Consider the following 15,194-nt stretch of genomic DNA (forward strand, 5'->3'; position numbering starts at 1 on the left):
GCCCTGGAGGTTTGGTGAGGCAAACCTCAGAGGTGCCTGTGTCTAGACAGGCCACACATGCCGACGGTCTTCTTGCCAAATGTAAGTTGACCCTCTCTGAGGGTGCCAGGAAGGGTGGAGCTAGAGGTTCTGGCTACCTTTGCAGTGCTCTGCTTGAAATGTGTAGCGCGGTATATGTGTGGTTCAAAAGAACAAAAGAGAAGTACAGCACAGAAACAGGCCCTTCAGTCTTCCAAGCCTGTGCTGATTATCATGTCCTAACTAAACTAAAAAACAAACTTTCTGCCCTTATTCGGTACATATCCCTCTTTTCCCTTCCTATTCATGTAACCATCCAGATGCCTCTTAAATGTCGCCAATGTGCCTTGTTCCACCACCTCTTCTGACAGTGCATAACAGGCTCCAACTACACTTTGCATGAAAAACTTCTCTCGCACTTCTCCCTTAAACTTTCCCCCTCTCACCTTGAACCTGTGCCCCCTTGTAATTGAAACTTCAACCCTGGGACAAAGCCTTTGACTATCCACCCTATCTATGCCTCTCATAATTTCGTAGACCTCTATCAGGTCTCCTCTCAGTCACCGTCTTTCCAGTGAAAACAATCCTAGTCTTTTTAACCTTTCCTCATAGCCAACACCCTCAAAACCGGGCAATATCCTCGTGAACGTTCTCTGTGCTCTCTCCAAAGCTTCCACATCCTTCTGGTAGTGTGGCAACCAAAACTGCACACAATACTCCAAATGCAGCCTAACAAGTGTTCTATATAGCTGCAACATGGTTTGCCAACTCTTGGACTTCATGCCCTGGCTGATGAAAGTAAGCATGCCATATGCCTTCTTAATCGCCTTGGCCACCTGTGTTGCCACTTTCAGGGAGCCTCCTCCAGCTGGTTGCCTCCTGGCACTGCCCTGTTTTGATGTGAGGACTGGGGTCAAGTTTCCCTGCCCTCATGTCACCATGCCTTGGTACTTGAGGACCAATGGCTGGGGCAATGGAGTACAGATGTGCACTCTCCAGCAGTCTATGATGGTGCTGGACCTGACACTCCATGCTAGGTGTCATTCTGCCCATGGATATGGTCACATGATTCACTGCATTGTTGCAGTTTCTGGGCAATGTAGGCCATTGTCTCTCACAAACCTGTCTGCTACTGCTGTTCTTCCCTGTGCATGTGGCTGAGGTTCCTGAGAGCTGACAGCACTGGGTCCTCTCAGCCAGGTGCTGAGCAGTGCCTGGTCTCCAGCAGTTCTCTGAGTTGCAGTGGTTTAGTGTTTCTTCCTCAGCCAGCAGTGAAGCTTTCATAGTGTGGTGCTCACCAGATAGTGGTCCCACACTTTCTAGGCCTAACATTACAACTGAGTGGATGTGAGGTGCAAGACAGAAGAGTATGGCATTTACCTTGGTGACACAGAGAAGTTCATTGACCTTCTTTTTGAATTGCTGGCTGACATTCCATTTGCCTTCCCTTTTACCCCCTGAACTTAGATGTTAGCTTTTTGTGATTCATTGATGAAGACTCCTAAATCCCTCTGTTCTGTAGCCCTCTGCAATCCTTTTCCACTTAAATAATATTTAGTTCCTCTATTTTTCCTGCCAAAGTGCAAAACCTCATATTTCCCCACATTACATTCCATCTGCCAAATTTTTGCCAGTCGCTTAGCCCGTCTGTATCCCTCTGCAGACTGTTTGTGTCATCTTCACTGCTTGCTTTCCTAGCTACTTTTGTATCATCCTCAAACTTGTTTCCAATGTGCAAGGTGGTGTCCATATACCAGGCTGGCAGAGTCTCCTCTGCCAGTCCCCTGGGCCAAGGTGTCTCTCTTCTGGACTGCTCCATTCACTGGGTCCTCCAGCTACCTGTTGGAGAATTGCAGTGCCACCTTCCCCTTCTCCAACATGTTCTGCCTCCTTCCTTGAGTAAGCAGAGCAGCTTCAAATAGCCAAAGCCCGTCCAGGTGCACAATGGGCTTTTAAAGTTACTGCAGGCACAAGTGATATAGATATTCCAATGGATATCTGCTGAATGGCAAGTTGTTCTGGGATAGGGCGGAAACATGGATGTGAGAGACACCATAAAGGCAGGATCAGTAATTAATGATTTGAAATTGGTAAGATCCGCATGCAGCAAAAAACCTTCGAAAAATGTCATGCAACTCAGACTTAGCTAAAACAACGTAAGATTCAGCTCCATGTGTTAATATGTTGGAAATTCAGTAAATAGGGGGGTATATTCTGTCGATGCGGTTCCCATAAGTGCAGTATCTACAGAGACATTACTCTTCTACTGATTGATTAAAATGAGAATGAATTGCCCCAAAGTTATCAAAGGAGAAATAATTTTACAAAAGTGGTTCTTTTCAAATAAATGTAAATTAATACCCAAATGATAAACAAGAATATTAGAACATTACATTCTATGGGCTCAAATCAGTAAGTAAAGGTACAATTTGTGTGTGGTCACCATGGCTACATTATTTATGGATATACAGGTTAAGAATCTACTGTTTCCATGGTTACACTATGTGTAGTTTTAATGGTGGTTTTGTTACTACCTTTTTGATTAGTTAAATGGGATCATACAAGGATACCAACTAAAATCATATTAGCAAGAAGAACCATTTTTATATAGTCAATAAATCCAAATTATCAATGTAACTAAAGGAAACTCAGCCAATTATGTCATGTAGTTTTCCATGTCTTCAATGCACCTCCAACTTTTCATTTTGGCCTGTCAAGATCATAACCCACTATCAAACAAGTAAAATTCATCTAATAAATGTTGATATTTTTAAGCAATAAAAAATGCCTAATTATGAATAAAGACAATTTGTAAAATTAAATCAGAATATTATTACCTGTGTCAATGTGCAAGGATTCATTCACATGCAATGTAAATTCCAATCTAGAACAGTGTTGCCCAATACAACAAAACATGTGGCAAATTGCTTCACTTTTAAAGCCACAGAACACTGAGTTGTGATCAAGTGCAGGCATGTTGGGCCGATTGGCTCGTCCTGTGCCTTAACAAAGCTGTGATTCTGTGAAGTAGCAGGAGTGGGTATGAGAATGGGTGTCACTCGTTGGGCCGTAAGTTTTGTCTGTTATTAACTGGACATGGAACAATCAACCACATTGCAATTAGACAAAAGTTATATATGGATCTACAATTACTATGTTGTTAGATATGAATATTGCCCAATGTCAGATCACTAGTGACCCCTGGAAGCTGAAGGGCCATTTGCTCAATGAGAGAAGAAAAGAACTTCGATGTTGTTATCTACTGTCTTCCTCTTTTATCCAGGTGTCTCTAAACACTGTTTACATTTCACTCAGTGATACCACCCTGAGGAGCTCTGAAATTTTCCTGGGGAATCTACCCAAATAATTGATTTACAATCCAAGTGATTGATTTATTGTCACGTGTACCTAAGTACAGTAAAAAGCCTGATTTATGAGCAGTACAAGCAGATCATACTAAGCAAGGATGTACAGATCATAGGGTGAAAAAGAAAACTAGGACAGAGGCATACAGGCTACATCACACAGGGCATGCGCTAGGCAGGATCAACATTACCAAGAATCTAATAACATGGAATGCTCACTGAAGAACTTGGCTAGTAGTCATCAGTTTTAGAAAGCCAACTGAGGTTCTTGTGATGGACAGGACGGCATGGCTGCTACTGAGAGTTGCTCTTCAATATTCAGTTTAAAGGAGGTAGGCCGAAAGTAAGTTTAAGCATGGCAGAATTGCCCAGCTGCATGGGATGCCCATGGTATACCATGTGGCCGAGATGATCATGTGCAGGAAATGTCTCCAGCTGCAAAAAACATGAACTCTCGGCCTTGGAACCTGGGAAATGGCTGAAGTCACTATGGTATATCGATAACATTTAGAACTACATGGATAGCATGTTTAACAAAGTGGTCACACTGCAGATATAGGCCAGGGAAGGCAGAGAGTCAACTGTAACCACATATGCCAAAGTGGGCGTCAACAATACAGATAGAAAGAGGATGAGGTCCTAAAAATAGAATTTAGGAAGGTAAGCAAGAGACTGAAAAGCAGGATCCTTAAGGCAGTAATCTTACGATTACCCCAAATACTCCATTCCAGTGAAGTTAAGATAATAAGATGTATGGTCTTATATTCACAAGCATGTAATTATAGAAATAGGAAAACTAAGTGAATGAGTATATCACTTGAAAAATTGTGTAGGAGAGAGAGCTTTGGATTTCTGCAGCATTGGGACTAGTTTTGGGTCAAATGGGACCTGTACAAGGAAGACAGATTATAACAGGGACTGGGACTAATATCCTCACAGGGTGATTTGTGACCGCTGTTAAGCGGGGTTTAAAGTAGCTTCTCAGGGGAGTGGGAACCTACAAGAGAATTTGGTTAGAAAAAAACAAAGCTGCTAGCAGACATAGAAAAAAAGTTAATGAAAATGGAAAGCAGCAAAAACAAATTCTAGAGTCAACCAGGGTCAAATTTCAGAATGTTGTTAACAAAGAATTAAAAGCACTCTATTTGGATGCATGTAGCATTTGCAACAACATAGGTGAATTTTTGGTGCTAGTAGAGTTGAATGAATGATTTCATTCTCATTAGGGAGACATGGTTGCAGGGTGACCAAGACAGAGATCTGAATTGTAAAGGATATCAGATGTTTAACAGGGATAGGCAAAAAGGGAAAGGAGATAGACTAGTGCTGATAACAAGAGATGGAATCAGTGGACCCCAGTGAGAGAAGATTTCTGAACGGGAGAACAGGAACTAGAATTTGTTTCGGTTGAGATACAAAACAGAAATGAGGCAAAAAACATTGGTAGATCTTGTTTATGGGCCACAAAACAATTATGTTTTTTTAAAATAATTAGAAATCAAAAGGACTGTGGATGCTGTAAATCAGGACCAGAAACAGAATTTGCTGAAAAAGCTCAGCAGGTCTGGCAGCACCTGTGAAGAGAAATCAGAGTTAACATTTCAAGTCTGGTGATCCTTCCTGGGAACTGATAGTAGCTGGGAAAACGTTGGGTTATATGCAGAAGATAGGGTGGGAGGAGGGGGTAAGAAGTAAACAATAGGTGGGGATAGAGCGCAAAGGGAGAGAAGAACAGTTGGACAGATAAAGGAGTTGATAATGATCTGGCTCGGAGGAGCAAATACCTAGTCAAACACCAGGAGTGACAGTGAAATTAACATAGTGGACATTAGCTACCATCAGTTCTGAGGAAGGGTCACCGGACCCAAAATGTTGACTCTGATTTTTCTTCACAGATTCTGCCAGACCTGCTGAGCTTTTCCAGCAACTTGAATTTTTGTTCCTGACTTACAGCATCCACAGTTCTTTTAGTTTTTATTTAGTATTTAACTCACTGCCACATCTTTTCTAGGCATGTCCACTTGAAGAAGTTCTGCTCCTCTCTCCTAGGAGATTTCCATTCCAATATGTTTCTTGTCCACCGACATTAATTCCACTGTCACTCCTGGCAATGGTGGCACAGTAGATAGCACTGCCTCTCAAAGCTCCAAGGACCCAGGTTTGATTCCAGCCTCGGGTGACTGTCTGTGTGGAGTTTGCACATTCTCTCCATGTCTGCGTGGGTTTCCTCCCAAGTCCAAAGATGTGCAGGTTACATGAATTGGCCACAGTAAATTGCCCATTGTGTCCAGGGATGCACAGGGTAATGCATGGGATATGGGAGGTGGGTCTGTTTGGGATGCTCTTCGGAGGGTTAGTCTTGACTGATCTGAATGGCCTGCTACTACACTGCAGGTAGTGACCATAATATGAAAACTTAGTTCATTCTGAAAGTAGAGTCTTGGATCTAAACAAGGGCAATTATGAAGGTATGTGGAGGATGTTGGCTGCAGTGGATTTGAAAAATACGTTATAAAGTTTGATGGTAGAAAGGTAATGTCCAGTGTTTAAATAAATAATACTTTATTTTAAACAAAAGCAAGCACTTCTGAAAGGCAAAAATACCCAAGAGGGAAAGTGAGATAGTTGTGGCTTGGGGAGAAGCACTGAAACCAAAAATGTGCAATTTAGATCTCACTGCAACCTATGTAAAAATGATGGATCCTGGATTTGGTTACGAGACATCTGGATTTAGGCCTCAGTGAGAAATGTATTTTCTCTTACTAAAAATGTACTTTACTCAGTAATGTACTCAGAGGGAGGCGATGGCCGAGTGGTATTTTCGCTGGACTGTTAATCCAGAGACCCAGATAATGTTCTGGGGACCCGGGTTCAGATCCTGCCAAGGCAGATGGTGGAATTTGAATTTGATAAAATATCTGGAATTAAGAATCTAATGATGACCATGAATCCATTGTCGATTGTTGGAAAAATCCATCTGGTTCACTAATATCCTTTAGGGAAGGAAACTGCTATCCTTACCTGGTCTGGCCTAAATGTGACTCCACACCCACAGCAATGTGGTTGACTCTGAACTTCCCTCTGGGCAATTAGGGATGGGAAATAAATGCTGCCTAGCCAGCGATGCCCACATCCCGTTAATAAAGAAAGAATGTCGCTAAATATTTCCAAATTTCCATTGATACAAAACTTGGTTAGAATATGAGTTGTGAGGAGGATGCAAAGAGGCTTCAAGTGGATTTAGACAGGCGAAAGTTGCAGAGTACTGCTTTAATATTGCGAGACTGGAAAGTGTTCATGCCCAATGAACCTTGGTGCCCTTGTTCATAAGTCGATGAAAGCTAATATGAAGGTGCAGCAAGCAATTCAGAGGGCAAATAGTATGTTGTCCTTTATTGCAAGAGGATTTCAGCACAGTAGTAGCGATCTCCCTTCAATTCAATAGAGCACCTGTGAGACTATACCTGGAGTATGGTTCTAGTCTCTTTGCCTAAGGAAGGATAGACTTGCCATAAAGAGAGATTCACCAGACCGGTTCCTGGGACACTGGAATTTCTGATAAGGAGTGATTAAGGAGACTGTGCCCATATTCTCTGCAGTTTAGAAGTTGTGGTTGCCACACTATAGGAAGAATGTTATTGTACTAGAGAGGGTGCCAAAGAGATTCACCAGGATGTTGCCTGGACTGGAAAAATTCAGGTTTGGAGAGACTAGATAGGATTGGGTTGGTTTCGTTAGAGTCGAGAAGGCTGAGAAGGGGATCTGATTGAGTGTATGCACTTCAGAGGGTCATAGACAGGTTAGATAGTTGGAGACCTTTCCCCTTTGTAAAGGGATCAATAACCAGGGGCACAGTTTTAATGCAAGAATTGGGGTGGGGCACTTAGAAGGGATTTGAGGAAAGCTTTTCCCACCCAGAGGGTTGTAGGTAACTGGGACTCACTGAAATGATGGTATAGACAGGAACTCTCCTTAAGAAGTATTTTGATGAACACCTCGGCAGGTTTTGTTTTATAATAAACCAACAATTTTGGGATTGTGAAAGAAACTCGTTTGATGAATCTTTTCAATCCAAGTTTAACACATAGTGAAAGTATATGATTGATCATTTGAGACTTGAGTGAAATGTTTTTAAATTTATGTTGTGACCCATGGAGCAGTAGGACTAGACAGAAGCAGAGACAGAGAGAGAGAGAGAGAGAGAGACAGAGAGAGCGAGACAGTGCACTCCTTCCATCCTAATTGTAACAGCGGTGTCTATAAATGAAGGGTGATAGAGCATAAGTAAAACAAAACTCAAAGAGCAGGAGCCTATGTGTAAAGATCATAATTTTTTCCTTCCTAAGTCTCCAAATGTATCAATTCTGATAGTTCATTCTTAAAGAAATTTGTGTTTTTGTTAAATAACCTGAAGCATGCTGTGAGAAATGAAACATGTAATACTATAAGACACATAAGCAGAATCAGGCTATTCAGCCCATTGAGTCTGCATGGCTGATATGTTTTCATCCATTCTCCTTCCTTCTCCCTGTAACCCTTGATCCCCTGACTAATTAAGAACCTATCTCAGTCTTAAAGACACTCAATGACTTCCCTCCACAGTGTCCTGTTCAGTGAGTTCCACAGATTCACTACTCTCTGGCTGAAGAAATTCCTCCTCCTCTCAGTTCTAAAGGGTCATCCCTTCACTCTTAGGCTTTCTCCTGTTAGTGGAAATCTAAAGTCACAGAGTCATATAGCACGGAAACAGACCCTTCGGTCCAACCAGTCCACGCTGACAATAATCCCAAACTAAACTAGTCCCACCTGCCTGCTCCTGGCCCGTATCCCTCCAAACCTTTCTTATTCATGTACTTACCTAAGCGTCTTTTAAATGTTGTCACAATGCCCACATCCACCACTTCCTCAGGAAGTTCATTCCACATGTGAACCAGCCTCTACGTAAAAAAAAATGTCCCTCATGTCTTTTTTAAAACTTTCTCCTCTCACCTTAAAATATGCCCCCAAGTCTTGAAATCCTCCATCCTAGAGAAAAGATATCTACTACTTACCCTATCTATACCCCTTATGATTTTATAAACTTATATAAGGTCACCTCCCAACATCGTAAGCTCCAGTGAAGAAAGTCCCAGCCTACCTAGCCTTTCTTTATAACTTATAACTTATAAACTCATCCTGGTAAATCTTTCCTGAACCCGCTCTAATTTAATAATATCCTTCCTATAACAGGGCAACCAGAACTAGACACAATACTTCAGAAGAGGCCTCACAATGTCCTGTACAACCTCAATATGACTCCTATAGTCAAAGGACTGAGCAATGAAGGCATCTTCTCCATGTCCACTCTATCCAGGCCTCTCAATAAGTTTCATAGAAATACCCCACTTCATCCTTCTAAACTCCATCGAATATAGATTCAGAGTCCTCAACCACTCTTCTTATGACAAGCTCTTTGTCCCCAGAATCATTCCTGTGAACCTCCTCAGGACCCCCTCAAAGGCCATCCTTAGACACAGGGCCCAAAATTGTTCACAATGTTCCAAATCAGTTAATAGATAGACACAACCCTTTGTTGTTTTTTAAAAATTAACCTGTTTAGAGGTATTATGAAGCACCTCTGGAGAAGGCAAGACTTAAACCCAGGCCTCCTGACCCAGAGAAACGGTGTTACAAGAGCTCTTAAAATGGAAGCATCCAGGTTATAGTGCAGAAACCCAGGATTGAATCAGGGGTCTTTAGGCCTTCAGTCTAATGCTCTAGGCTTTCAGTCTTGCTGTTGCATCGCAAAATGTTTGGATTGTACACTTAATTCATTAATATTGCATACCTTTTGTATCATGTGTTGAATTTAATGACCTGATTGCCACAACTATGGCGAGCATTAGAATCCTATTGGGTAAGACTGATTTAGAAAGAGATTATCAAGCCCTTTCAATAAAACTCTGTCATTAAAGTGAAGAGTTTAGCACAGCGACAGCCATCACTGTCACCGTCTGAACAGCAACCAATACCCAAGGTGTTCTATTCTTTTTCCAAGTATTGTGGTCAGTGGTTAGTGTTTTCCATGAAATTCGGTGGACTGAGATTGGAAAGCGAGTAGGAATCTGATTATCAACTACTGGAATAAAATTCAACTCCGTCACGTTTTAATCCAACATCCCCTGAGGTTGTAATTTAAACTATCCTCCAGTGAATTGAGATGACCTGGGAGTAGCTCAGCACATTCATTCTGTGAGGAGCTAAATCATGCAAATCAGGATGGAGCCAGTTTTGATCCCCTAGTCTGAGCTGAGCTGAATTCTAGTTGGGGCTCTAAGGGCTCTCCAAGTGCCCTGTTACTTGGATAGGGAGAGAAAACGCAGGCCAAGGTTCCTACTCCTGCTGGTATCCAGTGACCTCTACTGGATGTATTACTGTGGGATCGTTGGCTCAACCAGGAGGTTCAAGTGTTTGAATCACCAATCAATACACAACGAGAAGGCTTACCCATGAATCGAGCTTCAGGCATTTGAAGATAAGAATCTGCCAGCAATATTCCATACCTGGTTTTGTCCCTGTATAAAATGATCCACATCACCAGAAGGGGAGGGAGTTTCAACACAAGTGAAATGCATAATATAGCAATGGGGAAAGTCTCTGCAAATGAACAGAAAATGAGAGATCAAATCAGAGACAAACAAAGGTGACAGACAAATAATCCAGGAACGGATAATCAAATTCTGTGGGCATGTGTGAAACTCAATTGCAGGATAAGAAGGCTGGGGTAATGAGCTACACTAGGCAGACTATGTGAATGAAGAATGCCAAATAACTGTTTCACAGAGGCAGGCTTAATCCCAAAGTATTTGCAATGAAGGGTTTAATTCGGTCATATTTTGTAATGACAGGATTAAAACTGTAGTATTTACAGTGATAAAGGTTAATGATGTAGTATATGTCCATCACAACCAATACTATAGTTCAAAGTGATGTTGATGAGTACTGTGGTACAGTGAATTGCACAATATTCAGAGGTGAACAATGTGGGCAAGCTGATACAGATAAATACAGTAGCAATTGCTGAGGGTAAATAGTACAGTGGCATGGATAAATGCTGTATCACTTGATGACAAGGGTAAATACAATGATAATCACTGTAATCAGTCAAACTGTTGTAATTACAATGTTAAGGGGCAAATACTCAGCGTTAGAAGTAAATAGAGTCATACAGCACGGAAACAGACGCTTTGGTGCAACATATATCAATGATTTGGAGATGGGAAGGAAATGTAATATTTCCAAATTTGCGATGATACAAAGCTGGGAATGTGTTTTGTAAGGGAGATATAAAGTGGCTTCAGGAGGATTTGTACAGGGTTAGTGAATGGGCAAGACTTGGTATATGGAATACAGTGTAGAAAATGTGAGGTTATCTATTTTGGTAGGAAAAACAGAGGTACAGAATATTTCATAAATGTTAAGAAGTTGGAAGGTATAAATGGACAAAGGCTCCTGTATTGTATAGTAAAATGTCTTTTCCATAAATCACTGAAGACTAACATGGAGGTGCAGGAAGCTATTCGGAAAGCTAATGGAACGTTAGCCTTTAACCTTAAGAGGATTTGAGTATAGTAATAGTGAAGTTTTGCTAGAATTGTACAGGTGCTTGGTTAGACCACACCTGAGTGCAGTTTTGGGCTCCTTATCTTAGGAAGGATATTATTGCCAGAGGGGGAGTCCACTGAAGGTTCACCAGACTTTTCATGGGATGGTGAGATTGTCCGATAAAGAGAGAGTGGGTCTGCATTTTCGAGAGTTTCGAAGAATGAGCGGTCATCTCATTGAAACCCACAAAATATTGAATGGACTTGACAGGGTAGCTACAGGTCAGATTTCCCTGGTTGGGAAGTCTAGAATCAGGGGGTCACAATTTATAACTCAGGGGAATACCATTTAAGACAGAAATAGAAGAATTCTTTTTACTCAAAGTTTTTGGAACTTTTTGGAACTCTCTACCCCAGAGGGATATGGAAACTTAGTCTTTGAGCATATTTAAAGTAGAGATTGATAGATTTCTGTTAACTATTTGTTGAAAGGATTATGGGATAGATGGTTCAAAAAACATTGAAATGTTCAATTACCAAGATTGTATTAAATGGGGCAGCTCAGTGGTTAGCACTACTGCCTCACAGCTCCAGGGACCTGGGTTTGATTCCACTCATGGGTGACTATCTGTGTGGAGTTTGCACGTTCTCCCTGTGTCTGTGTGGGTTTGGTCCAGTTTCCTCCCACAGTCCAAAGATGTGCGAGCACAGTGGATTGGCCTGTAGTGTTCAGAGATGTGTAGATTAGGTATGTCTGGGTGGGATGCTCTAACGGTCAGAATGGACTTGTTGGGCCAAAGAGCCTGTTTCTACACTGTAGGGATTCTATGATAAATGTTGGAGCAGATTCAATGGCTGAATAATCTGTTCTTGTACACATATTCCTATTTTTCTGTGTTTCTCCTCATCTCTAGCTTAAATGGGAAATCTTTTATTTTGAAACTGTATTCCCTCGTTCTAGATTCCACACCAGGTGAAACTTGCTCTCAGAACTTACCCCCTCAAGATTTCTTGGTATTTTATATGTTTTAATAAAATCACCTCTTATTCTTTTAAATTCCAATGAGTACAGGCCCAACAAGTTCAATCTTTCCTCATCAGGTAATCTTTTCTTTCCAGGAATCAGCTTGGTGAACCTTTACTGACCTGCTTCTAATGAAAGTACATCCCTCTGTAAGTAAGGAAACCAAAACAATGCACAATACATTAGGTGAAGTCTGACCAATTTCCTGTACAGTAATAGCAGGACTTTTCTAATTATGTACTCAATCCCCTTTGCAATAAAGATTAATGCTTTATTCACCTTCTTAAGACAGACCCATATCTGCACACCAACATTTTGTGATTCATACACAAGGATACCCAGATTCCTCTGTACCAACACATTTTGCAATTTCTCTTCTTTTAAATAAAACTCTACTTTTCAAATCTTCCTGAACATTCTCACATTTCCCCACATTATATTTCATCGGCCAAACTTATGCCCAGTCACTTAATCTATATGAAACCCTTTGGGGATTGGTTAGCTTGCCAGCTGGTTTGCAATGCCGAGTGATGCCAACAGTGTGGATTCAATTCCTGTATAGGCTGAGGTTACCATGAAGATCCTACCTTCTCAACCTTGTCCCTCTCCTGAGATGTGGTGACCCTGAGGTTAAATTCACCACCTCTTATGAGAGCCTATGGGACTGTGGTAATTTTATTATATCTCTTTGCAAACTCTATAACTTCTTCATAACTCGCTTTCCTACCTACCTTCATATCAACATAAAATGTAGCTACAATTATAGTCGGTCCCTATTTATCCTTAGCAGTTGCTAGTCATTAATATAAATTGTAAATCATTGAACCTTTAGCGTTGACCACTCTGCACTTCACTGGGTTTAGTTTGCCAACCTGAAAATGAACTATTCATTCAAAATTTATATTTCCTGTTGTTAGCCAATTCTCCATCCATTCTAACAAATCACTCACAGTACTATATGCTCTAATTACACCTTTTATGTGACACCTTATTGAATGCCTTTTGAAAATGCAAATGCACTATGTCTACTGCTTTCTCTTTATCCATCCTGTGTGTTACATCCTCAAAGAACTTTAATAAACATCTGTCAAACATGACTTCCCTTTTATAAAACCATGTTGACTCTCCCTGATTATATCACAATTTCCTAAATGTCCTACTAGTAACTCCTTATTAATGAATCCTAGCATTTCTCCCAATTACGGACAGAAGACTAAATGGCCTGTAGATTCCTGCCTTTTGTCTCCCTTTCTTGGAGAGAAGCATTATATTTCTGATGTTCGAATCCACCTGGAGCTTCCTAAATCTAGGGAATTGTGAATGGTTACAACTAATACACCTGCACTCTGCAGCCTCTTCTTTTAAGACTCTAGGATGGAGGAGATCAGGTCCAGGGGCCTTAAATCCCAATAATTTTCCCAGCTTTTTTTCCTCCTGTAATTATCACAGAATCCCTACAGTGGGAAAGCAGGCCATTTGGCCCATTGAATCTACACCCATCCTCTGAAGAGCATCCCATCCAGACCCACCTTATCCCTGTTACCCCACATTTCCCATGGTCATTCTACTTGGCCTGCACAACCCTGGACACCAAGGGCAATTTAGTATGGCCAACCCATCTAACCTGCACAGCTTAGGACTATGGGAGGAAACCAGAGCACCTGGAGGGGACCCATGCAGACGTGGATAGAATATGCAAACTCCACATAAACAGTTGCCTGAAGATGTAATCGAACCCAGCTCCCTGGTGCTGTGAGGCAGCCGTGCTAACCACTGAGCCACTATGCTCAGTTTGTCCCTTCTTTGATTTGCTATATATGATTTTCTACTTTTCTTGGGATGTTTTTTGTGTTATCTTATGTGGAGACAAAATCTTTATTCAAAGTCTCTGCCATTGCCTTCATTCCTACTATTAATCTCCCCTCATCCTGTAATGAATCAACACTCATTTTTAGATCTTCTTTTCTTTTTTATATCCATGGAAAAGCTTCTACTGCTGTTCTATATATCCTACTAATTTTGACTCAGAGTCAGGTGCAAAATTGCCTCGTCCCTAGTCGGTTTCAAAATGAGTTGTCCTAAGAAACTGTCTTAAATATGCTCTATATGAATCTGAGATTCGAGGCACAGCCTCAGTTCAGTAACTTTACAGAAAGAAGGTGACTTCAGCAGTGCAGGATTCCATCAGTGCTGCACTGGAGTGTCACACAATCTCAAATGGAACTTGAACCCCTGGCCTTATAACTTGGAAGTAGGAGTCATACCAAAAATGCCAATGGCTGATGAATCCTTTTTCTTACGTCCCATCATCACTGTTACTCTCTATAGACTAAAGAACGAGAGAATGGTTTCTTACTAGGTATGACCTGTAGCCGTATCTCTTTCTGGATCAGGTACTGAAAATTGAGACTTGATCTGTATTCCACTTGACAGAGGTAAGTATGATTGTCCCTCACACTCAGCTGGTTTATCCTGGTCAATGCGTTTCCCTTATCTGGATTCCCGATGAGCTCGTACCGATTTCCACCATTTACAGTTGTCCAATTTCCCTTTGATTGGGCTGTAAATGTAACGATGTGTTGGTAGGGCTTCTTCCTCATCCAGGTAATAGTGGACAGGGTGCCGAAGTCTCTGGTCATGAAGATACAGGGTAAAGTAACTGAATTTCCCTCTGTCCCGCTCACGACTGAGACAGTTCCCTGAGCAGCTGAGGAAAAAATAAACATCAGAATGGATCAGTGCCCATATGAAATTAATTTAATTTAATCCACTTCAAAGCTCTCCCCACTGTCTAGCTGATAAAGGCTTTGGCCGGTGTAGTGCAGACCCACGACAGATACGAGGAAATGTAGGGTCAAGGGGTCAGGTAGCAGTGCAGATTTTAAAAAGGCTACAAATGGGGAATACGGGGTAAGGGATATGGAAGTTTCTCAGATTAGCAGAAATGAGAAGTGGTTCAATATTCATTAACACATCCCAGTACCCTGCTTGTTTTGGCTTCCCACCATCAACAGTGCTATCAAACAGCACCTGCTCAGTAATAACCTGATCAGTGATGCCCAGTTTGGGTTATGCCAGGGACACTCGGCTCCTGACCTCATTACAGCCTTGGTTCAAACATGAACAAAAAAGCTGAAAACTGGAGGTGCAGTGAAGGTGAGACAACAAGGTGCAGGGCTGGATGAACACAGCAGGCCAAGCAGC

The 15,194-nt window shown here is 41.5% G+C and overlaps 1 protein-coding gene across 1 annotated transcript in view; it reads right to left on the minus strand.

Moving 5' to 3' along the window:
• Positions 1-15,194, minus strand: part of LOC125482802 — a 31,350-nt gene that overhangs the window by 2,958 nt on the left and 13,198 nt on the right. Inside the window, exons 3-4 of the mRNA XM_048595152.1 lie at positions 14,347-14,697; positions 9,926-10,019 (exon numbers count right to left, since the gene is read on the minus strand). Of these exons, the coding sequence (XP_048451109.1) occupies positions 9,926-10,019; positions 14,347-14,697 (445 nt within the window). The remainder of the gene's footprint in view (positions 1-9,925; positions 10,020-14,346; positions 14,698-15,194) is intronic.

Source organism: Rhincodon typus, chromosome 3 (genome assembly GCF_021869965.1).
Source record: "Rhincodon typus isolate 14 chromosome 3, sRhiTyp1.1, whole genome shotgun sequence".
Classification (NCBI taxonomy): Eukaryota; Metazoa; Chordata; class Chondrichthyes; order Orectolobiformes; family Rhincodontidae; genus Rhincodon; species Rhincodon typus.